General features: G+C 44.3%; 2 protein-coding genes across 4 annotated transcripts in view; one reads left to right on the top strand and one right to left on the bottom strand.

The window, feature by feature from the left end:
* The first annotated feature begins 11,364 nt into the window (after window positions 1-11,364).
* Window positions 11,365-16,705, top strand: LOC134087228 (cytochrome c oxidase subunit 4 isoform 2, mitochondrial). The gene is made up of 5 exons (XM_062540594.1): window positions 11,365-11,524; window positions 13,214-13,313; window positions 14,381-14,542; window positions 14,991-15,122; window positions 16,000-16,705. Exons 2-5 carry the CDS (start codon window positions 13,214-13,216, stop codon window positions 16,131-16,133), a joined length of 528 nt encoding a protein of 175 aa, XP_062396578.1. The 5' UTR covers window positions 11,365-11,524; the 3' UTR covers window positions 16,134-16,705.
* A 222-nt stretch (window positions 16,706-16,927) lies between these two features.
* bcl2l1 (BCL2 like 1) overlaps window positions 16,928-25,922 on the bottom strand; it is a 24,927-nt gene continuing 15,932 nt past the window's right edge. For all 3 annotated transcript variants that reach the window (XM_062540593.1, XM_062540591.1, XM_062540592.1), the window contains exon 3: window positions 16,928-20,104. In XM_062540593.1, coding sequence (XP_062396577.1) covers window positions 19,961-20,104 — 144 coding nt within the window. In that variant the 3' untranslated portion in view covers window positions 16,928-19,960. The remainder of the gene's footprint in view (window positions 20,105-25,922) is intronic.

A 25,922-nucleotide genomic window follows, 5' to 3' on the forward strand; every position in this document is an offset into this window, starting at 1 on the left:
AGGGGAAGATGGGAAGAGATCAGAGTGCAACCAAAATACTGTAAAGAAATACATGGATAAAATAGAGTAGAGTGTGTGTGTGTTTATGTACACTTGTATGTGTGTGTGTGTGTGTGTGTGTGTATGCGCATATCACTGCCATGTCTATAGGTGCTGAGCTGAGGGTGTGGTGTGTGGTTACGGAGGCAGTGGCCCGAGGCAAACTCTCGTCAGGGGGAGGAGGCAGAGGTCAAGTTGTTGTCGCGGTGGGGTCAGGTGAGCCGGGAGGGGACAGATGGGGATTTAGCGGCTGACTGAGGCCTAACAGCACAGCCAGGGGGACGTGACGATGACCCCCGTCCCTCGCACAGATCAAGATTATGCTGATGCAGGTGTGAATGTGGCATAATGTGTGAATGACAACTTTCCAATGATGTACGTTAGCATATGTGGGCTGTAATCTAAGCAAATTCACAGGGCTACTTCCTTTTGCTTTTACTTGCCTTTTGTTATTACAATCCTAAAGCCACTGAGAGTCTGCATTTACAGAGAGAATTATGAATGACTAAACAGGCACTCTGCCAAGGCCAAATGCCCTATCTCGCAATGTTAGTAAAGTGAAGAAATTATCTGTGGATCTGCCCCACAAATCACATCTTCACTTAATTATAAATGGCTCTTCCTTGGCCCCATACAACATCTCTCCACCAAGTTTCAGCCAAGAAGTTATTGCAAAATGATTAACATGAGGTTAAAATGAAGGCTGCAAATATCAAAAAAGATCATTCAACAGACTTGAAAGACCTTCTGTTGTATAAGTAAAACTAGTTCTTCACAGTATTCCTCACTCATTGAGTGTCCAAATTGTGTACACTAATATTAATGTAACAGATTGTTCAGATGGCAAAGCCCTCTAAATCCGTCTGACCACTTTTCTTTTAAATGAGAATATTTTTTGCCTACAAATCGATATTTCAGACCAGGTAGAGAGTGGTGCTTAGCGGGTTTTGAAGCTAAATTACTTGATTAACAGATGCGTGGAGAGTATTCACTCACCATCATTTTTGGCGAAGGTGGCATTTAGAGGGTTTTGCGTCTGAACTCTGAACCCATGTATATCATGTAGCCTATACCCTTACACACATACAACTAAAGTGGGCCAAAGGTGAACACTAAATGAGAAGCTCCACTCTTCCCCTCCATCCTCCTCCATATACACGCCCATTGTGCATCCACCTCTCCTGATGTACTGGACGACCAACCGACCAGCTGCGCCCCTCCACCGGAAAAGGCCCCAGGAGAGAGGGAGCGGGGGAGAGAGGGAGGAGGGAAAGAGAGAGGGAAGAGGGGGAGAGAGAGGAAAGAGGAGGAGAGAAGGAGAGATACTCAGAGGGAGGAGTGTGGATGAGTGCAGCCAGAGATAGAGGGCCAGGGTGGCATGTGCCGCTTCCCTTTGTGTTCCTGAGCGGGAGAAATATATGGACACACACACACACACACACACACACACACACACACATATATAGATATGCACAGACACAGAAACACACAGAGATTTGCACACTCACAAAAAAGACATGCACACACATGAACACACACCTATGAAAATGTACATCCACGTGTCTATGGGCAAACATATGCACTACACACACATATTAGACCTATACAAGAATACACCAGGATACACACAATCACTCACACATGAGAATGAATGCATACACACGCTCACACACACACAGACACAAACTGCTCAAACACTTTAAACACACTCACACACACACACACACACACACACACTACCCACAAAACCATACAAGAATGTATAAGGATACATACAAAACACACACACACACACTCATGTGAATGAATGAATACACACACACACACACACACACACACACACACAGAATTACATAAAAAAAATGTACACACACTTTTAACACTCACACACAAACACACACATACACACACATTACACATAACAGGGTCAATCAGCAGAGACAGGGTTCAGCACCCATGGGATGCCCACTCACCAACACAATAGGGTCACAGGGAGAGGGGTGTCAAAACCACACCCATCCCCCATTCACCTACCCTCGCCTGATCAACGCCCCATATTCCCCAGCATTACATAAATCTCTGGACACAGTCTCCTAACTCAGACGGCCCTCATATTAAAGTCAAGTGGCACGAGGCTCACAGACCTGAATATCACATGTATGCACACACACACACAAAATGTTCCTCTATTATACAGAGGCACTTAACAGAATTATGAATTATGAATCAAGATAAATTATGGACGTACATTGTACAATAATGTTTTTGCCCCTGCAGCTGTGCAAATAGTGCTGAGATTCAGAAAATCATAAATTAATAATTATAATGACAGTGGCGTAGAGTTTACTGAAGTGGAATTAAATTAAACTGTTGTGACCCACTGAAGATTGTGTCTTACTTTATGAAGTACATACATGTTACTTGCCCATGGTTGCCTAATTCTAGTAATGAAACCTGTATACAGTACAACATCCAGTTAATTTGGCAAGCCTCTTGTTTCATCAATTTGCTAAAGTGAAGATTGTGTAGATGTCATCAGTCCTCATATATTTCCTCAAAATGGATAGTGACACACACTGATTCTGGGTCCAAATACAGGTTTTAACATGTGGACCAAAATGTACAATAGCATTTGCTGTTGTACATTGGCAATGAGGACAGCTAGTCTGTTATGAATAAAACTTGAGAGTGGGGTATGAATCATCAGATAATTTGGGGGCGGAGAAGAGCTCCAGGGTTGGAGGCGAAGTGACAGGCTGGTGGTTCAAACAATGCTGAGGGCCATCATCACAGAAATACGAAGAGAACGGAGAGAGAGGGAGGAGGAGAAAAGAGAGAGATGGGAAAATGGATAGAGGAGGAGAGAGAGAGCAAACAAAAAAGGGAAAGTTGAGAGAGAAAGGAGAAAGGGAAGCAACTGAAAAAGAAAGTTAACAGAGAGAGAGAGAGAGAGAGAGAGAGAGAGGAAAATAAGGGGAGACATAAGCCCCAAGGCTGCCCTCATTATCACACTGTCTTGGCGATAACTGGTGCCTATGTCTCTGTTTTTTCTGTCTTTATCTCTCGGTCCCAGCAGAGATAAGTCAGAATGTGCTCATGTCCTGTGTCCATGTAGCGGTCTGATGTGGCTGTGTACTACCCGAAGGGACAGCATATTAGGCACCCCCAACAAAACCAAAGAGCTTGGAGTGGAGACAGAGGTCACAGTTGGCTCGCTTCAGCCAAAGGAGAGACACACACAAATCCTCACCTCTCCCAGTATTGAGAAATAGACAGAGTATTAACCAGGCAAGGGGGGAACAGTCTGAGCCTGAGGCCTGTGAATGAGACACATGACATCAGCCCGGAGGGCGAAGCACAAAGGTGACAATGACGATGATGGAGCTATTAAATGGGGCGTTGATGTTGCTAAGCAGCACGGCGAGAAGACACAAGCGCAGTGATTTGCTCCCTTTGTCTCGCCCACCAGAGGTGCGCTATTAGCTGGATGCTTGGCGCGATTTCATCATGGCGATGCGGGGGTGAAGCAATAGCCTCGCAACATAGGCAAGCGACCGGCAGCTCCTAGGGCCAGCAAGCGTCTGTTTTGCATCCCTGCTCTCGCTTCCCCTCACTAGGTCACCTGTTAGGGAGCTAGGCCTCCTCCACCCAATCCCTCCTATGGCTGTTTGTTATCCGTACAGCTTCATGTGGGCCTTCGCTGTATGTATATGTGTATGAGTATGTTTGTGTATCTGCGCCGTGGCATGCAGAGAAGTGTATGTACGCCTGCTACTGTGATCCAATATGTTTTTGTAGCACTGTTAGCGTTTGGGTTGTGTGGGTGTGCCTAATGTTTGTGTATACGTTGTACAAATATACATGTGTGTCGACACCGTGGGACCCGTGGGTGTCTGTAGGAAGTTCATAAACACACTTCTGAGGAACTGCAGACACACATTCACACATACAAAAGCAGGCAAAAGTGTGTGTGCTGCACGCCAACCCACACACACACACACAGAGAGAGAGAGAGAGTGCCAATGCTGAAAACCAGCGCCTGGTCGCCTAGCGGTGAGTGCTTTCTCCTCTGTTTTCATTTTGTTACTTCTGATGAGAGGAAAAACAATTTCCTCTCACATACCACCCCCGCCCCTGACAATGAACGAAGCATTTACTTTCCAGATATCCGTTCCACAGAATTCCAAACACCGAGATCATCAATCTGCACACACATAAAAACAGCTTAAACCTAAGAATAGAAGTTACAAACTTGGTTCATCAAAAGGCTGAGAACCCATTCACTCTTAAGGAAATGTCTACTCAGAGCACTGGGCATTTCCAGCTAAATATAACAGACCTTCCAAGAAATGGACTTCTTTGATTTTATAACAGGCAGACCACCAACATCACAAGCCAGGAATAAATGCACAATACCGTCCCTGTTTACACATGCTTTCATGCCTATTTGAAGTCTATCATGAACTTCCTACGTTTAATCCCAATGTAAATACTTAAATTTGAGCCTGCATTCACATGGAACGGAAAAAACAAAACAGCCTTTCTGTTAGGGTTTTTAGGAAAAGTTGATTACAAAGCATGCAATGAAATCAAATCCCAGTAAATTACAATTGGCTAGGTTATGCGTCTTACCACCCATAAGGAAAACACAAAGCATGACAGCGGGAATACTGGCTTAGTAGATTCATAGGGATGAAGTTAATTAGCACCCTGCACCCGGCACCCGGGCAGCCCTCTCCTCGTCTTTGTGTGGCAGGTGATTCATCAGCCGGCAGTGGGATGTGCACTGACATCCAAAGGAAGGTTCGGAATTCTCGGGGCACATTGGACGTAGCTCCAGTGCTGCCGTGGCAACAAATGGAAGCCAACGGCAACAAAAATGAAACAAAGCAAAGCTCCACAAGAAAAGTGACCTCTAGGCAAAAGGATTCCGGGTTTAGGAGGGGGGAAAATGACTTGTTCAAACATTTATGTTTGAATTCTTTGAGCTCAAGGAATTTTTCTCCCAAAAAAGTGCCCAGACCAAAGCCAACAAAAGGCATTGTGGCAGGCAGCTCTGTGTGCAACCTCGAGGGCAACGAGCATAACCTCATTTGCCTCATTAAGCACCCCACTTGCAGATTGCACAGTTAGCTTGGGAAACTACAAGCTAGGTAACATGCCACAGATGATCACTCACGTTCTAGGCAGATAAATATCACTATTATCAGCATAACAGCCCACACACACACACACACACACACACACACACACACATACACACACACACACATACACACAGACACACACACACACACACACACACACACACACACACACACACACACACACACACACACACACACACACACACACACACACACACACACACACGACCCCATTACCATTCGACTTCTTGTCATTCTCCCTGTGCAGGAACGCAGCAAGAACAAAGAGCGAAGGCTGCCAAATCAGCTTTCTAATTCAGGTCAATGGCTCACGGCACCCTACACAAGAGGGCCACAGTGAGGCCTTCATGATCTGAGGCATCGCGCTTCCTGCCGTGCCGACATCCTACCAAACAGGCTCAGCTTCTGGGCCAGAGCAGGCATGGATGATGGCCATGGATCACCACACAGCAGTGTCTGTGCCACTGGCGTGAAATGAGCAACAGTGTTGGGGAACCAAGCGCCACTCCACAGAGTGGGGGTGAGAGAGGCTCCAATGACCTATTTACCCAGGAAGCCCTGAGGGCTCTAATGTACAGCAGGGCTGACCATCTTATAGCTACAACATGCAGTCACGCTCGATAACGACATAGAGAGAGAGGCTACTCAATAGGTCAGGATAAATTAAAGCAACACCATGTCGTTCTTTTTTGCCTTGAAATAGCGGCTCCAGACTCATTTTGATGGTATACTGACTGCAGAGTATAGCGTCTCAGACATTACTGATGCGCGCCTTGAACGTCTGGTATTGCACTGTGTAATTTGCGTGACAACAGCAGAGACAGAATGGCTCAGCGCGGACCCTCAGTATATATGCCAGACTACATGATGACACTGGCAGAGATGAGACTCTGGCATAAACCTGGACCCTAAAAGAGTGGACAGTGGTCAGGTCATGGACAAACCCACAGCTATGACGGGTATGATGGTCCACTCGTTTATAATTGAGAGGTTGATGGCCGACCCGTCGCCCTTAAATGTTAGGTAGACAGGATGAGGAGTTTTCCCTTCACGTGACTCTTCCATTCAGGGAACTTATAGAAGGCGAGGGAAACCCACACGTTCTTAAAAATAACACCAACATGTCTCAGTTGCACATCTAGCTACCTAAAATATACCATTACATATATCATTACAAACCAGCGCTGAAATGGATGAGGTCAGCATTCCTGGAAGCCTGTGAGGGTTCTGGTAAAATTAGGACAGGGGAAGATAAAGCTGTGGAGCTGAGGCCTTCCATTCAACAGTTTGGTTAACTCAAAATCACTAGCACTAGTCACTAGTAACCTCCACATAACCTCCAAATGGGTACAGAGTCATTTTAACCGTTGATCATGCCTCTTGTGCAGTAGCAAATACAGAGCAGACTCCCCAGACTAATATTCAGCCTTAAAAGATGGAGCTTGGTCTGGTGATAGCCAGGCTAACTCACAAGCCCATTGTTTTCAGTGTCAAAGAAACTACTCCTGCAATCATTAGTCTTTGTCATCCGACAACAGATGACCAACGACATGCAACAGCTCTGGATGGTGAGAGCTGGCGAATCCCATCGGCCTACAGCTGCCCTGGCGTTGGTGGACCGGGTGGGTCAGTTCACAAATGATAAAAAAACTCATTGATTCTGCAGAATAAGTTAAAGAAAGAGAACCAGGCCTCAGGAGGAAGTGGGAGGCTTGTAATCTGTCGATAGCGGTTGGTTTCGGTTGGACAAGGGGGCGTCTGGTGCCTCTGTCAAGTTTTCCTGAAGGGCAAAGAATGAAAAGGGCCAGATTGACTTCAAGCTGATGGTCAAGGGTTGCTAACGCCTCCTTCGATCTTCATCTCTGCCTCATCATTGTGTGCAAATAGACAGAGAACGAGACAAGGGAAGAGAGACAAAAATGACAAATGGCATGCAGAATTTTCTCCAGAGACGCAAAAATGCTAAACATGGCAGTGGGCAGTGGGGGAGTGGCAGAGCGGCAACAATGGGGGCAGTGAGGCAAAAGGGTGGAGAGGGGGGTGGAGGTACCAGTGGGGGTGATTTAAGGGGATATCAACCTCATGCTTTGGGTTGGGGCTTTCCTGTGAATGAATCAGGAGGGGCACGTGCCGTCCTGCGGTAGGGTGTTGGGAAGACGGGCTTTTAGGGTGGAGTGGTGGGTGGAGGGGTGCTGCTGGGTTGGGGGGGTTCAGCGGTGTCTGCGTCTGCCCATGGTCTTTGTTCTCCCAGCTGCTGGTGTCGCCGCTAACACCCCAAAGTCATTCCCTTAGGACATACCCCCCCTCCACACACACACACACACACACACACGCACATACACACACACACAGCTCACCCATCCCAAATTAGACTCTTTATCTTTATCTGAAATCAACACACTCTGCCATTATCAAGCTCCCTCCACAAAAGCACATACATTTGCATACAATCATGCTTAAAATAAGCTCCAGACCATATCTTAACAAAGGGTGACTCACATAAAGGCATAATAACCATTTTGGACTGGAACCGAGATAAAGAGAACTTGTTTTGTTGCACAATAACTTTGTTCTTACCTCCCTCTTCTTTCTGCTCTCCCCCTCACATGTGTCAAGGTGCATGATGCGCTGTCACGGAAAAGTACAATGTTTCGAGGGTATGTGGATGTTTACCTGCAATGTGGGCCATTAGCTGCTTTCTCTGTAAGCCCTCTTTAAACAAGCAGGACACGCCAATTCTGTGTTGAATGTTTCTGTTTTTCTTGCGTGTCTTGTCTGACTTGAGATACCATGACTCATTCCCTGAGCATATAAAATATGACTAGTTGAAAAAAAGAATAACATAACATTGTAACGATCTATAATCCCTATATAATCCCATCAATAATCAATAATCACCAGATCCATGTGCAGCCCTTTCACTGAGAGTTGTAGCCCACATAGCTCTAGTGTAGGCCTACACCTCATATGAGTCATTCTCAAATATCGTTGATAAAGGAGTGAGAGTGTGTGGGAAGAACCTGCATTCACAGCAACACAAAGCTGCTTGTCCTGGTGACTGATCCGCTGGCAGACCCGTCGCTCTGCTTCACCCCCCTTTAGGGCCTGGCATTTGATCAGATGTGTCCCATCCCGTCCAGAACTCAGGGCCAGTCACCCCGCACCATCTAGACCCCATCCGTCCTCCCCCAATTCCCCAGTCGGTCTTATCCAAGCCTGCCTGATACACTCAGCTCATAATCCATTGGCAGACTGTTTGTGTGTGTGTGTGTGTGTGTGTGTGTGTGTGTGTGTGTGTGTGTGTGTGTGTGTGCCACCCCCGCCCGGCTTCACGGACAAAGATATTTTATTTTGTTCATTCGTTACATCAGAACGCCTCTTATCTGAGAAAAAGAGCGAGAACATTATGAACCTAGGATTCATTGCGCTCAAATCCTCTGGGAAATTGGCAAAAGGGCTGACAGGATCTCTTTTAGCTGCCAGAACTGGCTGTTTGGGCTCCTCCGCCACCCTGTGACCACTGTGGGAGCATTCGAACTGTTACTCCTCTGGAGCTACCGCTAATGAAGCAGCCATGTGCTGCCACCTACTGGGTGAATATGAGGATGACATGAATGTAGGTTGCATGGGGTCACACACCATTGCAAATTGGTTCTGATGCAAATCTGAGGCAATATACAGTACAGTGTCTGTGCCAGGTTAGCAGATAATAAGAAAATGACAATGCAACAATATTCCCATGTATTCTACAGTATATGCACCTCTCATATTTCCATCTCTTTATACCTTGTGTAAGTAAGTATGCAAGTAAGTTACAGTAAGTAAGTATTTATTTATATAGTAAGAGTGCAAGACAAAGCGCTCCACATAAGACATTAACACACAAGACAAATGATAGACTCAGTTTGAAATAAATGAATGCAATTTAGATGACAATCTAAATGTGCCTCAGATCTGCCATTCATAATGGATTTTATTTTGCATCCCAGCAAGTTGTTGTCTAGCGCTAACTCTGGCCAGTGAGGCTGTAGCAGGAGCCCATAGTAACCAGCCAGCAGCTCACAAGGCCCAGACCCACACCAATGGACCCTGTCTAGAACAGCATCCGTTTTTAATGGGGTAAAGAAAGCTAGGCGTCCAGCGGCCACTGGTGTTGGATCCGGCATGGACAGCAGCTGCAGCTGACGGCCTCTGTCATGTGACTGGGAGGGATGGACAAGGGCAAGGCACTCCAGCCGAGTTCAGCCCAGTGACCGCGCACTCACCACTGGAGAGCCCACTCTCCTGCCCTGTCCCTATTTATACTACTGACCCTTTATACGCATGCCATTCAACCCTTTAGAGGGATCGTCTGTTCATCTGATAAACATTATCAAGGTACAGTAAATACAGTATACGTTTACAGTGTTTCCCTGACTTCACTCATGGTTAGAATGTGATATCAATATCCAGCATATAATTTATAATACATATAATGAGAGATTCACATTTGAAAGGAGACTATATGTCGTTTTCCAAATTGACTTAGTCAAGTATTTCAGACACCTGAAGAGAGTCAACATTTTGCACCGACAAGTCATTTCAAGTTCACTGCTGGTTCAAGCATGCTTTGATATAAACACATTATGAGTGAAGATTTCATAATGTCATGCTGGTGCAATAAAAGCATAAATAAAATAAAGGATAAGTACCTGTAACTACATCATCTTTCTGAGTTTACTGGGAATTCACCAGAAAATGTGAAATGGGTGCTTTCTGAAAGGTCACTCAATAAGACGTGCAGCAATGAACAAACAGACAGTTGAGGACACCACAAGGGGGTTTACAGAGCATGCAGAGAGGGTGTTTTAGGTGCATTTCTTGGCAGCAGACTTTATCTGATAACAGGAAGGTCACAGGAGTTGATGAATGTGGGCAGACAGTGTTATGCTAGAAACAAATCAAAGTGCAAAAGATCATAGAAGGTGGGGGAGGCAGGCAGGTACAGAGAGGAACCTGAAATATGGTTTCATAGTTCATTAATAAAAAATAGGAGCTGGCATATTACTATTTATACATCTCTCGATTCATGTCAGGAAGATAAATATATACTGTAGACAGACAGACAGACAGACAGACAGACAGAGATGGAATAACACCAACTTTGACCCTGAATGGTCAAACAAAAAAGTTTGCTACAGTGTAGAAATGTAGGCTACATTTGTTGTTAAAATGTTCCTCAATACATTCCGAATGCCCACTGCATGCAAAACTGAAATTGTTATACTGGAAATATTTGAATTGCAACCAGAATTCAATGCTGTAGCACAAACTATCCAACAGGTGTTTGTAGGGAGACCACTCCTCCAGCAGTCGAGGAGTTAACCCTGATGAAGTGGCAGGGGGTGAGGGGGAGTGTGTTGAGCAGCCGTGTCCTCGGCTAACCCGCCTGACGACACCTCCCACAACTCCCCTTCACTGCGGGTTGACCGTTGGTTGCCCTGCCAGACACGTACCAGTAGGTGGGTCCCACTCCGTTGCCAACAGCAGCCCAGGGTTGGTTTCATGCACAACAACTGTATAATGCTAAACTGGACAGATGAGAGGTCAGATCAGACCAGAGCTCTCAAGCCCTCCCCCTCTTCCTGTGTTTGACTGAGTGTCTAACCATTGCGTTCATGGCTGTTTGTCCCTCTGAAAATAATCTCCCAGATTCTTTCGATGCTGCTGGCTGCACGTCCGACTCTTTCCCATGGGATGTGGTCCAAGTCTCTCTGTCCAGGGAAAGCTGCCTCTCTGATCTCTCTCTCTCCCCTAATTAAAACTAGCATTTCCTCTCTTTCCAGTGGTTTACAGGGGGTAGGGGGCTTGAACCCTCTCTCTCCATCTCCCTCTCACTCTCTCCCTCTTTCTCTCCCTCTCTCTCTCCCACTATGTCCATCTCTCTCATGTCTGCCTGCCGCTTGTCTCCCAGTGGTTAGAGGCAGCAGAGGAGAAAGCTAAAGAAATGAATATGAGCAAAGAAAAAGGGAGAGTGAAAGCAGAGCAGAGCACCACGTCTATTTAGCCACACTAGTCACATGTTGTTCTTGGACTGTTTACTTGCACTTGCCTAGTCCCTAACCTACCGCCTCCCTCCCTCTCTCTTTCTCTCGTTCTCCCTCCCTCCCTCCTTCCCTCCCTCTATCTCTCAACAGCCCACCCTGCTCTTTCCTAGTCAGCGCAGACGCCAAATCCAGTGCGCACATTACAGAAGGATCGGGGGGTTCTGATTGTTTTAGTCTTATTGTCTGTTTGGTGGTTCTGTTTCCTGTGTGGTCCCTTGTCTCAGGAAAAATGTGAGTATTTAAAAGCTTCATGCAGAATACTCTATCCAAAGTACACAGATTAGTTTACTTATATGGTGCAGGAAGTGCAATCCATAGACGTGAAAAGCTTGATCTTTTATGGAAAGTTCTGGCATACTGCATGCTAAACTGGGGCAAAGAGATTAAACAGTTTGCTGCAGGTTCGGATAGCAGAGAGAGCTGACTGTAAGCAGTACATATGAGGTATGAAGTCAATGTAAAGGCTGGAGACAGGAGAAAAAAGTACATATTCTAATAAATATGGATAAGATTGATTCAAAATAATATTGAAGTTGACATTTCTGCAACATTTAGTCACTGCAGCAAAGCGAACATGAACTCAAAGACGCATTGTTTGCCATATTTGGACAATTGTTGACTGTCCTTTTGAATCTGTCCAATTTTTTTCCAGGAAGCATTTGTCGAAGGCATCGCATTGTAGAACTTTTTTTTATTTCAAAGACTTCTGTCCAGAACAGGTCCAGTGAATAAGTGAGGGTGACTGTAATGACCGGTGGTGAATATGGAGGTCAGAAGGGACGTGTCTGCACTGGAGCATGGTCCTCTGATCTTGACCGAATGCCAGTTTCCACCATTTTCTAAAGCCTGTTTATGTGCCTGTCAGTTCCACGCTGACATTTAAAAACTAAAGGGAGCTATGTGCCACTGAATTGAGACTTTCTGGATTACAGTGGGATGAGGAATGGCACTGGGAGTGAAATTGGAAGAAATAAATATTTGTAGATCAATGGACATTTATATCTCACTTTGTTTTTCTTGAGAGTTTGAGAACTCTAGGAGGGCTGAAGTGAGACTGTAATCAACAACAAAAGATGATTAGGCTCGCCAGACTAAGCTTCATGGGATTTGGATTGGATCCAAGGTGACACCTGAATTAAGGCAGTTTGCCATCTTAAAGTACCTACCTTAAAGTCAACATCTCAGTAGGAACGTCACCATGCAGTCACTTGTCAATGTTGGTCTTTTGGTACCGGCCACCAAACCAGACTGAAAGAAAATGAAGACATGAATCAAACGGGTTAGGACCACTTTGCTGGTCTATTTCTATCAAAATCCGATCCAATCCCTGAATCTTGAGCTTGAACCCTGACACAATCTGCGGCTTAAGGAAACTTCAGCAGACCTATTTGGCAAGGAGTCGTGTTTTGTTAGAGATCTTGGAGACCCACACAAGCTCACTGTAATGTTTCCTCGAATAAAATAGAAAAGTAAAATAGATAAATAAAAAAGGATTATTTGGGGGGGCTTTTCATTTACAGGCCAGTGATGGCCAAACACAGATGTTTATTTGTTACTGATGAATAAATTGCACTCAGTGGTGATAAGAGTTTATAATGGCCAGGTACACAGCGGTGAGATTAAGATTAAGATTAGAGATTAAGATATTAAGTAGTCATAACCAGTCGTCAGATGTAAGACTAGCCAGTGTTCATCATATATTGCCCAATGGATGCTTAAACTTGGAATAATACTTTGAATTAGATTATATGATAATAATCAGCTCATTATCTGATCAAGTAACAATGCTGGCACTTGTACTAAATGAACTGCGTCCAGATATAGATTTTATATATATTTACAATGACATAAACGTGGACGCTGACTTAAAAAGCAAAGACTTACCTTGCCTAATTTTGCACATGTATTGTGTTGCCCCAGATGTTGCACTTGACCGCTGGACGTATCGGAAGCCTGCTCACCAGGCGAGGAGTCATGGCACTGACCAGCAGCAATGTCAGGATGGCAAGCCATGGCCATGGTAACAGCTCTGCTCTCTTTTCAAGCTAATTGACTGATCAAACAACAAATCAAACACACATGACCATAATAACTTTTATGAAATCACAAATGTACTTTCAATAAGGTCTGTTATTGACATTTAAGAGAAGCTAGACAAATGGTAATGGAAAATTACCCTTATTAACAAATTGTGTTTTGTTGAGCGTTTATAAAGACATGAAATGCAAGATTAACAGGAAGACTTTGCAGCTCCTTTGAAACCGTCTATGCAAATGTTTTCTATTCCAGACTGAGTGCTACTTCTTCGTCAGCAGGTGGCACTGTTGGATACGGAACCCTCCTGAAATGAATAGGCCTACTCTTGATCTAACAAAAATGTTAGTTTATAGCAAGATCACCAAACAAATAGATGAAGTATAAGTAGCAGTAGTTATGCTCTAATCTAAAATGTAAAGGTTTAACATTATTTCTTTTAAAAATCAGTGTTCATCTGAGCATTCATCATGGTCTTATAGGTTAACTCATACATTTACTTATTTAACAGATGTTTCTGTCCAAAGTGATTTACATGTCTACATTGCAAGGGTCATTGACCCCGAATCAACTCAGGCTTAAGTGCCTTAACTGCTCAAGGTCACAACACTGGGACCCGGTATTGAACCCACAACTTTTCAGGCTACTGTAGGCCTAGCCTGGCTATCACCAGACTAAACTTTTGACATTGAACATTAGTCTGGGGAGTCTGCGCTGTATTTCTACTGCACAAGAGGCATGGTCAATGGTTCAAATTACTCTGTATGCATTTGCATAGTCCTTCAACCAGTCAGACCAACGATCTGGGTGCGCCTGGTGGATAAGCCAGTTTATGAATCGTTCCAGCAAACGTGGACAGGAAGCAGGAGAGATAAATGTGCAGGTTTCCAGCCTGAGCTGCAGGGCGAAATCCAATCGCCGGCAGATCGGGCTGGGCTTACCCAGTCTATGCTAAGCTAACTCCTTATGTCAAGCTAACTCCTTATGTTAGGATGTTACCTGACCCTTGCTGCTGTTTTCTTTCCCTACAATCCTCCGTCCACCCACTCTCAGCGGTGGAGCAGGCGGACTTGTCTGTCCCCATGTACTGCGACCGCCTGGACTACCCGCTGCCTGATAGAGCCTTCAAGGACGAGCTCACCGCCGCAGAGAAGAGCCTCAAGCAGAAAGAGAAGGGGCCATGGACACAGCTGTCTAAAGAAGAGAAGCTTGCCTGTCAGTCTACTCTCTGTCTAGTTGTCTCTGTCCACACACACACACACACACACACACACACACACACACACACACACACACACACACACACACACACACACACACACACACCAGCCCTTTCCATATTTCCATATTTTCAACATTTACATGTACAGCTTTTCTCCAAAGTCATTTGTATGGTCATATTCACATTTTCAGTCTAAAGCACAGGCTTGCTGTGTGTCATTTCCACGACTTTGCATTTAGCCTTTGGCATTCACAGTCCAGCTGCATGGGCACTCTGTTACCTTTGACTTTTGGTGGTTAGTGACACAAGCGACACAAAACATTTTTTTTTTTTTTTTTTTTGGCTACACAAACAAATCCCAGGAGAATGTAGTGTAGGCTACCTGTGGGTATTCCCCTCTTCATGTCCCATTGGCGTCTGTGCCTCTTACTGTCTCCACAGTGTACAGGGTCATGTTCAGAAAAACCTATCCTGAGATGAAGGTCCCCAGCCACGAGTGGAAGACAGTGTTGGGAGGCATGTTCATCTTCTTCGGCATCACCGGACTCATCGTCATCTGGCAGAGCCACTATGGTGAGTTGAAGCTTCTGAAATCGCATAGGTAGATGTATATGGTTGTAGTTATAGCCATAGACATAGGGAATAAAGCCATTTAATCTGGAGGCCCAATCTCTAAATGTCCATCTCTTGCGGGCGAACCTCCTGCAACTCCCCAGACTGCCACAGTGTGTGCTACAGTCTACATTTTACAAACCCTCCTGTAATCTAATCTAGATTGAATACGATAATTGGATTGGGTTTTAGGAAAAACAGTTAAATACAGACAAATCATAATACACTTTGAGGGGAAAACCACTCCACAAAATCAGATAGGCAGACATATTAGTGGATTACCTATGGTGATGTACATGTTAAATGTTTTCATGCAACTCAGCATCGGATAATTAAACTCCTGTGGTCTGCATGCTTTCTTCTGCCTTTTGTCTGTGAGGTTCACAGTGGCACAAGCTGTCATATCGCAGGGGTGTCAAGTCTCACACATTGACTGTGAGACAGATCTCACCAGACCTCATGATGCCACACTTTTTTAGACGTAATAGATCAGAGATGAGACGAGAATGGAGAACATGAGATAGAGGACAGGTCATGATTAAAGGAAGAGAGGCATCAGATTTCATGAGGATCATGATTATGAAAGTTTTACTTTTTGAAAAAAAAAAACCCAGAAAAACAATGAACTTTTCCTTGATATTATATATATATATATATATAGTTGATGCACCTGTATATATAAACATCACTCCATCTGTTCATACTAGATCAAACAGGTCTATTTGGTCAAATCAAAGCTGAACATTTGCAAATATTTTCCTTTGGGAAGTTTTGGATATCCCTTCAAACAATGTTTAATGCTGACTTTAAACACCTTAATCTCCCTCTACACCAACAGTCTACCCACCCGCGCCTCACACCTTCGACCCAGAGTGGCAGGCCAAGCAGGTGCAGAGGATGTTGGACATGAGGGTCAACCCCATCGAGGGATTCGCCAGCTACTGGGACTATGAAAATAAAAAGTGGAAGTAAACATCCAAAGCTCCAACATCAGGGTGCGTTATGCCTCAGGCAGGGCAGGACATGACGCATCGCAGCTTTCCTGTAAATACCTGCCAATCTCTCCTGCCCGAGAGTCCTAACTGATTTAGGTGGTTCCGTCCATTCACAATATTATGTAATTCCACACGTAATGTCATGAACATGAACAAAGAAAACAAAGGGGGGGGTGGGGGGGGGGGGTTCCCTTCATTACCATTTCACCTGCTGTCCAGTGTCAGTGTGTCTGGAATTCAGAATAAGAACATTTCGACATGATTTTTGCTCATGTATCCAGTCACAGTGGGCATCATAGTATACCAATATTCCTCAACATTTAACTAAACATTCAGAATTGTCTTCACAACAACCCCTCTGTTTTGGCTTTTTAAGTCAATACTGCATAAATATTTAAGGTACACATGTACACTATGCTTTGAAGAGCAGGAAAATATGTCTGAAATATGGTTTCTCCACACTCAACAACCACAATGTTCCACCGCATTGAATGTACTGTACAAATGTCCTGTCAAGGCGGCTAAAATTAAACTTAACAGTGCAAAACATTTTGTGTTTTGAATGACCTCATGAAAAACAAAAATACAGACATTGAATCATTAATATTTAGATGTCTGCTTGGGTTCTACACCTATATGACCTGACTAGGTGTCATGATTTTTTTTATTTTATTTTGAATATTCATTTCCAGGGTCATTAATATGACATTGAAAAGGTCCTGTATGTCACAGTCATCACTTTGGCTGAAAGAAAGCAACAGGAAACAACACTGTGGTTATGGGTTTTTATTCATTTCAGACATTAAATAAGTTTCTAGAACATCAAACAACCCATTTAAGTTATTGTTTTTGCTCAGGTTTGCTTAAATTAAACTATGGATGGGAAAAAAATAAATCAAAACTTTAAAAAAATATTTTCTCTTTTTTTAAACGTCCTATTTTTTTTGTTGCATTTTCCTAAAACACAATGACTTAAATATACACGTCAACAAAATAAATGATGGAGTTTAAGGCAATAGCAAGGAACACTATCTGTTTACACGAAATATAACATTTGGAAATAATCAGATGTTTAAATATTTAGCTAATCTAATTTTGCTACTCTAAAGGTAATTTAAGTTAGCTACTTTACATAGTGTCGTGCCAATGCTTGCCAGAGGAAATTCAAAGACAAACTTGCTGCAACTCTCCATCAAGTATCCAAACATATTATGCACTCACACTAACAAGTGAAGGGAAACTGTTTCTTGGCAGTCTATATTGTGAGAAACATGTCTAAAGCATGCAAGCAGCTCTTACATTTCACACGGAATGTTTTCTGCAGAATCTGTTAATGAATACAGAGCAGCAATGTCAAATACTTTGGGGGTGAGGGGTGTTGTCATTGTAAATTCACCTGAAACTGAGGAAAACCCAAATATAACATAAAAACATGACATGAGGCCACCTCTGCAAATCAAACCAAATCAAAGAGGTGGAGAAAAAAGAAAAACGAATCGAAGACAAAAAAGATGACATCCTGTGGTGTCAGCAGGAATGTCTCCACACACAGCACCAAGTGCTGTTCAGAAACATTTAGGCCTATACTCCAACTGTCAAAAAACCGATCAAGACTCATGGAGTCTCAGTGAACTCTCATATCCTCGCCAGGTTTTTAGGTCAGGTCTCATAGGACAGGGCTTTCAGACTCAATGGCATTTGAGTGACAGATGAAAGGACCCTGTCTTCCCAAAGGATTCGGAATCTCTTGAGGCAGACAGGTGTGGGGGGGGGGGAGATTCACCTGTTCTGATACTTCCTGCCGCCATACCTGTCTCATATAATTTCTCTTCACTTAGCTTTCTTTCCAAACAGCGTTAATAGGAAATGACAAACATGTCTGCATTTAAATTAAACATATCCAAGGAGTCAAGAAATCGCATTCTCGTCTTGGCCCATTTGACATTAGTTATGCGCAAAGCAGCAGGTGGGCTCGCTGTGATTGACATGTGCTATTAGCTGTTGTGGCAGAAAGGCGTTAAAGAATTAATGTGTTGTCGGTTGTCAATGGACAGAGGTGGCAGAGACACGGTAGTAAATGAACTGCCCTGGAAGAGCAGCTATTTCCTAATGCCTACTACAAGGAGTCATTCAGTTGTATCTGGGGTTACTGCTGTGCGGATCAGTTATCTTTTTTCTTTTTTCTACATAAGACATTGGTAGTCTATACATTTACCACACTGTTGTTGTTTTTTTGTCCCTATTAGGAACTTTGTTTTTCGAATCAACCTATTGCTCCTACAGCTGTGTTAAAATGAAGACTTTCAGGCTTCCTCAATGTCTAGACTTCCTCGCTTTCAATGTAGTCATACCCAGACTCTTTAAATGAATGTGTTGTCCCTATCTGGAAACAGAGAGGTTTTAAAATAGTTTTCCACACATGTGTTTTAAGAGTACAGATCAGGCATACTCTTTTTCACAACCTTCTCTCACTTTCTGTTACCAGTGCAGTTTGGTGCTTAGCAAAACTATCCATTCATCATTGAAGAACAGAAACATTACTGTTTGAAGATGGGACCAGGAAACACAGTAGTTACTGTCAGCCTCTAGTCAAAATGATAGTCCATATGTGTTGATACCAATATCAATAAATCCACAGTAGACATAGCATTCCTCCTTCTGCTTTGTTTAGATCATAGACATAGTTGTTAGTGGGTGGATATCTGCGGTTTCTTGTGCCGTGGGTCTTCAGGTTAATAAGGAGAGGAATCTATCTGTGGTATCACAGGCAAAAAGATATAGTGGACATATTTTTTTTTAATTATAAATCAGGGGTTTAAAAGAACCATGCATACGACAACTTAACTTACTTGCACCTATCGAACATAATTTCTTTGACTGGTGTGCTGACAATTTAAGACACCCCTGCCCCCAAACACACAAGTTTCCCTCCACAAAATTTCACCCACTCTGAAATCTGAAGAAAAAAAAAAAAACTAAACAAAAGACAGGAAAAAAACAAAACAAACAAACAAAAAAAACATGCAAACCTTACAAGAGTTAGAACAAAAACATCTCTTTTTACTAGAGTCTTCCGTCAGTGCTTGGTTGCCTGGCTGTTTCTGAGGCCGTGGTGCAGCAGCTTTTGGGAACGAGCAGAGATGATGTCCCCAAACAAAAACAGGCATTAAAATGGTTTCAAAGACATTTGAAGTTCCACGGCAATAGAAAAAAATAATATACAAAGGGTCTGTCTCAACTGCACTCCAGTTTGGGAATTTTAAGTATTTAGCCTTCACAAACAACACAAGCATCCATTTTATTTGTCCATTGTTTGAAAACGATAAAATATGCACGTGCATATGCATATGCACTGAAAATAACTAGTTAAGAAACAACATCAACAACAGCAACGAAAACAGAACAAGGAAAAAAAAACAGTGAATGTTTGGTCCACTTTTTTGGCGCCCCATTCCTCTCTTCTAAAGACTTTTTTTTCCTGTGTGTTTGTGTACATGTGTGTGCGTGTATTACGATGTAAAGGTCAGGACAGTCTTCCGTCTTAAGCTATGCCACTCACAAGGTCCTTCTCTGGTCACTCAAAAACAGACAGTGTCCCTGTTCCAGTGAGTGGCATGGAACATGATGGTATCGATAGCCTGGTTAGCCAGTGTGTTTTGGGCAGAATGTGATGGTGGTGGGAGGAGCGGATGTAAACATGGAGGTTCTTGGCAAAGGGAAAGAAAAATAATAATGTTAATATATATTTAAGCGTGTCGTTCCTTCATGTTTAGGGTCGAGTCGACTGTCCCTTGCTGCTCGCGCTCACAGCCGTTTCTGGGCAATTAGTGACCCGACCACAACCCCGGTCACCAGGGTTACGCCAGCCAGCAGCCACTTTTTGAAGTTCTCCTGCGACTTCCTGTCCTGTGCGGCTGAATCGTTCCCGAAGATCTCCGCAAAGCGATTCTGCAGGGACAAAGGAAAGGGAGAGCAAAAGTGAGTGACAGGAATGTACTGCGAAATCTGTTGAAAACATCTAAGACAAACAAACAAACAAACACACACACACACACACACACACACACACACACACACACACACACACACACACACACACACACACACACACAATTAACATATTACAGTATTCTTTTTGAAAATGAAAAACAAAATGCAAAATAAAAACAAGAGTATTATGCCGTGCTTCACAATGACATCATTCAGCCGTAGACAAGTTAACACATGCAGAGAGTTGAAACGTAAAATCTGTCGTTGAGAATGAGAGCAGATGCGGATCTGTGATCAGATAAGGCCGGGGTCTGGGATTTCACTTGCACGTCTCCTCAGGACAGTACCATCCACCCACATGGGAGCCACAACTCTCTCTCTCTCTCTCTCTCTCTCTCTCACACACTCTCAGAGGAGCCCCCCCCATATGAAACCACAGTCAGACCTAACACAGACTAGACACTGACAGTCACAAAATAGAACCACAATTCCAGGCAAAGTGACAATTTACCCAACGTGAGGATAATATTAGAGGTGAAAATTTCCATTGACTCATAAAGTGAACGGGGTGAATATGAGTCATAGCATGTCACTTGGGGTCTTGAAATAAAGTGGAGCGTTCTCATTTTATCACCATGGTAGCGATTATTCGTTTTTGAGGTTGTCGTTATCCCACGTGAATCGCTTTTGCATCCCACATTCTTTCCCGGCAGTGGCCTCTAGCCCCGCCCCTGACTCAAAAGGCAGTTTGGTTGCGCCAGCAACCGGAGTACTTCTGCTGAACACCAGAGGGCGCACATCTATCAGCCGCAGTCCCTCCCTCCGAGGCACCTAAGTGCTGAATTTGAGACTCCTACACTAAAGCCTTGGATTATTTGAGCTTGTACACCAGGCCCTCCTGCACCCAACACAACAGCGCATTCAGTGTGGACAAAAAAAACAAAAAGGCCTTTAGCTTGCTACATCTGGGCTTAACCAAAGACTTCAGACGAGGAATTTCACAATCGTTATATGTTGGAATTCTTAATCTGCTCACAGACTGTTTGTTCTCTATGCGGGAGGGTTTGAGTGATTCTCTATGCGGGAGGGTTTGAGTGATTCTCTAAAAAAAAAAATCCATGGAGATAAAGACAAGGTTACCAGGAGCAAAAAATGCCAGGCATGGGACTCAGATTACAAAATAGTCACGTCATTCACATTCCTTGGGTTTAAACAAACACACACACACACACACACACACACACACACATAAACTTCCTTCACTTATGTCATCTTGCAAGTTCCTTAACAAAAGACAAAGAGGGAACCAGTTCTGTTCTGGAAACCTGAGCTGTCAGAAGAGGCTTTGCACAACACAAGGCAGAGTGTAAAAACAAAGCGAGGAGGACACGTGGGAAAAGTCTCTCCTCCTTTCCCCTCCCCTCATGGCTCTGCCACAGACCGCTCCAACAACACCAACACATCTCTCTCAAGGCACTTGCTTTCAATGCATTCCTCCCTCCTAATCAGCTTGCCATTTCCTTCACTTTCAAGTCCCTTATTAAAGCCTGTCCCAAGAGACTACGTTCAACTGTGAATGGGCGAGGCCGATCTCAGTGCCTGTGTCCTGCCTGTCAGAGCCTCTGGTTCAGTCTGTGGGCGCTCTGTTGGGATTCTCTGTGCTGGCTGGTTCAGTCTGTGGGTGCTCTGTTGGGATTCTCTGTGCTGGCTGGCTGGCTCTGGCTGGCCTTGGGCAGCCTCACTGGCGCACTCTCTTGCCTGGCACTTTATCTCTAGCGGCAGAGATCTAGGCCTTCCGTTGACGTTCCGTGTGGGGGGTGAGAGTTATCACCTTTCATCTGCCGCCCTGGAAGGCTGGCCAATATCTACAGGGCGGCTTTACCTTTTCCCCCCTTTTTTTTTCGACTTAATCTCAACAAGGCTACCTGTGAGACACAATCACTTCAAAGCAGGTGACAGAGGACAGTGTCATTGTGGCAAATAAGAGATCTTTGGTGCCTTGCAGTGTGTGTGTGTGTGTGTGTGTGTGACGTGTGTGTGGGGGGGGTGGGTGAAATTGTGTGTACTTCTCTATTTGGTCAGCCTGTCTGTGTCTATAAATGCATGCGTACGTGTGCGTATGTGTGTGCGCATGTGGTTCTGAAGAAAACCTAGAAAGCCAGTTCAGGGGAACTGATTCTGAGAGGGAGAGGAGGGGGCTTTCAACAGAGTGCTGGGGACTGATAACGGATACTACATGGAGAGCGGTCGAAAGAGAGAGTGAACTTATCAGTGAGAGAGAGAGAGAGAGAGAGAGCGAGAGAGCGAGAGAACGAGAGAGAGAGAGAGAGAGAGAGAGAGAGAGAGAGAGAGAGAGAGAGAGAGAGAGAGAGAGAGAGAGAGAGAGAGAGAGCGAGAGCGCGCGCGAGAGAGAGAGAAATGAGAAATTAGGCTAACCTAATTGTGGCAAATACAGTGACCCATAAATGTGCAATATCTTCACAGTATTGTCATAAATTAATAAATCACTCATATTGCGATATCTAGCGAGCACAATAACCATAAGGCACTAATGCTTACTGCAATGATGGGGTACTGATGGCCACGAGCATATCTCCAGTCTCCTAATGACAGCATGACACAAGGCCAAGCCCCACAGAATGAGCCTTACTGGCTCAAATGATTCACTCCACCCTGCCTAAGCAAGTGGCTGTAGAAGGAAGACGAGTCTTACTGTGAGAAAGCCTACACCCTCTGGAGCTGCAGGCAGCTAAACAATTCTAAAAGGCGTGGGATGTGAATGGATACACACACACACGCCTATGAATGTGGTTGAGGCATCATGAGTTCCGAGATACATGAAGAATGCTGACCTCATTGTGAACGGTGGAGGTGTGTGTGTGTGTGTGTGTGTGTGTGTGGACGTGCGTGTGTGTTGTAGTGACTTTGCTGTAAGGCTCCTGAAAAATGCAAGGCCTTTTGACAGCCGATTACAGAAACACATTTCACAGAAGGGTAGTCAACATGTTACCACAGACCTGATAGGGTGAAGTAAGTACAGTTCCACACACACACACACACACACACACACACACACACACACACACACACACACACACACACACACACACACACACACACACACACACACACACACACACACACACACACACACACACACACACACACACACACACACACACACACACACACACACACACACACACACACACACACACACACACACACACACACACACACACACACACTGAAGTCTGACTAACAGGAATGGTAGGAACGCCGTGGGTGTCACAAAAGCTGTTTGATACGACTTTGGGTCATAAACCTCCAACATGTTCAGGCAAGTCTCAAAAGGTGAGGGTGCAACGACACTAACTGTAACAATCCCTACCCATACACCTTTATCAAACGCACAGACTATACATCATGTGTAAAAGTCAGTGAAGGCCAATAGTAGGACATGCCTGCAGCACAGCTCCCTGATGGTCTCTAAACTGTAAGTAATGAACTTACAGTATCCACTGAGAATGCGGTTAATTATGAACACTCTCCACCAGAGCAGAGGTTACAATCCTCCACCCATTCAAAGATTAACTCCAGTTAACAGGTCCATCTCTCTCTCTCACACTCACTCACACACACCTCCTTAAAGCTAATGAACACCAAGTGGCATCAACCCCCCTCAGTGACCAAGTTTGCGTGGGGCGAATGGCCAAAACAAAAAACCCCTCTGCATTTAGAACTGACTGGCTTGGCGTGGACAAAGCCAAAGGAGAGTGAAAGTGGAGGATGAATGTGGGGAGGCATGGAGGCAGAACATCAATGATGAATGTCCTCCAAGCACGCGTCACAATCCTAACTCCGACTCCTCCACCTCACACACCGCAAAACGAAATGACTTGCACTCAGTTTAACTCACTCTGTGTGCTTTTGTGCAGGTTTGAGTGTGTGTGCTTGCATGTGTGTGTGTGTGTGTGTGTGTGTGTGTGTGACTGTGTAAGTGAATGAGAAAGACGGAGAGTAGAGGTTTACTGATATGACCAAGAGAGACAAAACAGGATGAAACGGGAACTAAGGAACCAAACTGAAGATGCTAAGAGGATCCACAGTTAAATTGAGGCGTCACTGTAACACAGCTGACAAGCACTCCTGGCTCCACTCAAGACTATAAATACCCACCAGGGCTTTCACTGCTGGTTCCCCTGGGATACTGGGTGCTAGGCAGCCATGCCTGCCGCGTGTTTTCCAAACGTGTGCATAGCTTTCAACACACACGCGTTAACACAGACACACACAGACACACACACACACACACACACACACACACACAAATACACACACACACACGTGCATACACACACACACACACACGCAGTGTAGTGGGCCAGTGCATCACTTGGCAATGGATAATATAAAGCTGATTCACGAAAGCCCTTGAAACTACTGAGGGAAAGTTCAAGGCCTGATTGTGTGTGCATCATCTCCTACTTTAGAGAGCTGCTGAGAGGGAGTGATTGAGTGAGAGAGAGAAGGTGGAAGAAACAAAAAGAAAGAAAGAGAGAGAGAGAGAGAAAGAAGGAGAATGGCACTTTGATGGGAGACTTCGATGCAGGGTTGCCATAGCTACCATAAAGCAATGGTGTGAATGTTTGTCTATGTGATGTGCTCTGATGAAGTGCGTTAGCATGTTAGCAAGCTGTACTCACTGTGCGAATGTTTGTATTAAACTATTACACTGTGTGTGTGTGTGTGTGTGTGTGTTCGTGTGTGTGTGTGACACACAGTGACTCACTGGTTGGTTTCTGTACTATTGCAACAGTCACCTTCCTCTCCGTGGCAACCCCTCTGATCGATGGCTTCATAGCGCCGCCACAGTCAAAAAGGTCTCTGACCCGTGTGTCATCTACACATCAGCAACTCATTTGGACTGACTAAAAATAATAGAAGGAAAGCTGATAAGAGCCGGAAGAGGAAACAGCCTTTTCTCTCTTTTTTTTTTGTGAATGAGGATGAGACACATTCCGGAGAGGCTGGAACAAGACTTTCCTGTTTCTGTTGGCCATGACATAGTCACTGTTTAATGTTGACTTGAGTTCTGTAAGATAATCCACTGCCTGGGACATGGAATGTGTCTCTCTCATCCGTGAAGCAGACAAGGCCTCGTGTCTTAGGCTCCCTCCCACCGTGTTCAGGGTGAATGTGCAACGCAGAAGGGGTGGATGTCAAATCCTTGGCAGGAGGACACCAAACAAATATTTTTCATCTACTGGGGCGTATGATCACATATGTCTAGAATGTTGTGGGAATAATAATGATTTAATAATGAACCTTTGACCCGGTAACCGTTGTAAAAGGCCTAGATTCTAGGATCCTATCCACAACAGAACTAAGCCGAGTAAATATAAACACTTACAATAATAACTAAAATATAAACTACTCCTCTGTTTGAGGCCTTCCATCGATATTAAAACAATACTGAAAACGATACTTTTACAAGAACGTGGAGGTGGATACATTTGATTCGCAACGTAGTATGTACAGTATAGGGGAACTGGAGTTTCAGATACGACTATGTGTGGTGGTTAGCACTGAAAAAAAGTTCCAAACATCGCCCACATCAAACACTTGTCATTTCAAAGTTGTAATGTTTTCCCTGCAAATGTACGTGCATTTCCCCGGCTTAGTATAGACACAACTTAGATCTGGCCTACATGTTGGTCAACCGATTTCCCCTTATTACCACAGCTTTCTGAGAGTCAAGGAGAATCTTCTGAGA

Source organism: Sardina pilchardus, chromosome 7, assembly GCF_963854185.1.
Source record: "Sardina pilchardus chromosome 7, fSarPil1.1, whole genome shotgun sequence".
Lineage (NCBI taxonomy): Eukaryota > Metazoa > Chordata > Actinopteri > Clupeiformes > Clupeidae > Sardina > Sardina pilchardus.

Excerpts from the sequence above, each read along its gene's own strand:
- LOC134087228 (XM_062540594.1), top strand. The coding sequence starts at position 13,214 with ATGTTGCACTTGACCGCTGGACGTATCGGAAGCCTGCTCACCAGGCGA. Across the intron at positions 13,314-14,380 it reads GATGGCAAGCCATGGCCATG|CGGTGGAGCAGGCGGACTTG; the intron begins GTAACAGCTCTG and ends ACCCACTCTCAG. Across the intron at positions 15,123-15,999 it reads CATCTGGCAGAGCCACTATG|TCTACCCACCCGCGCCTCAC; the intron begins GTGAGTTGAAGC and ends CTACACCAACAG.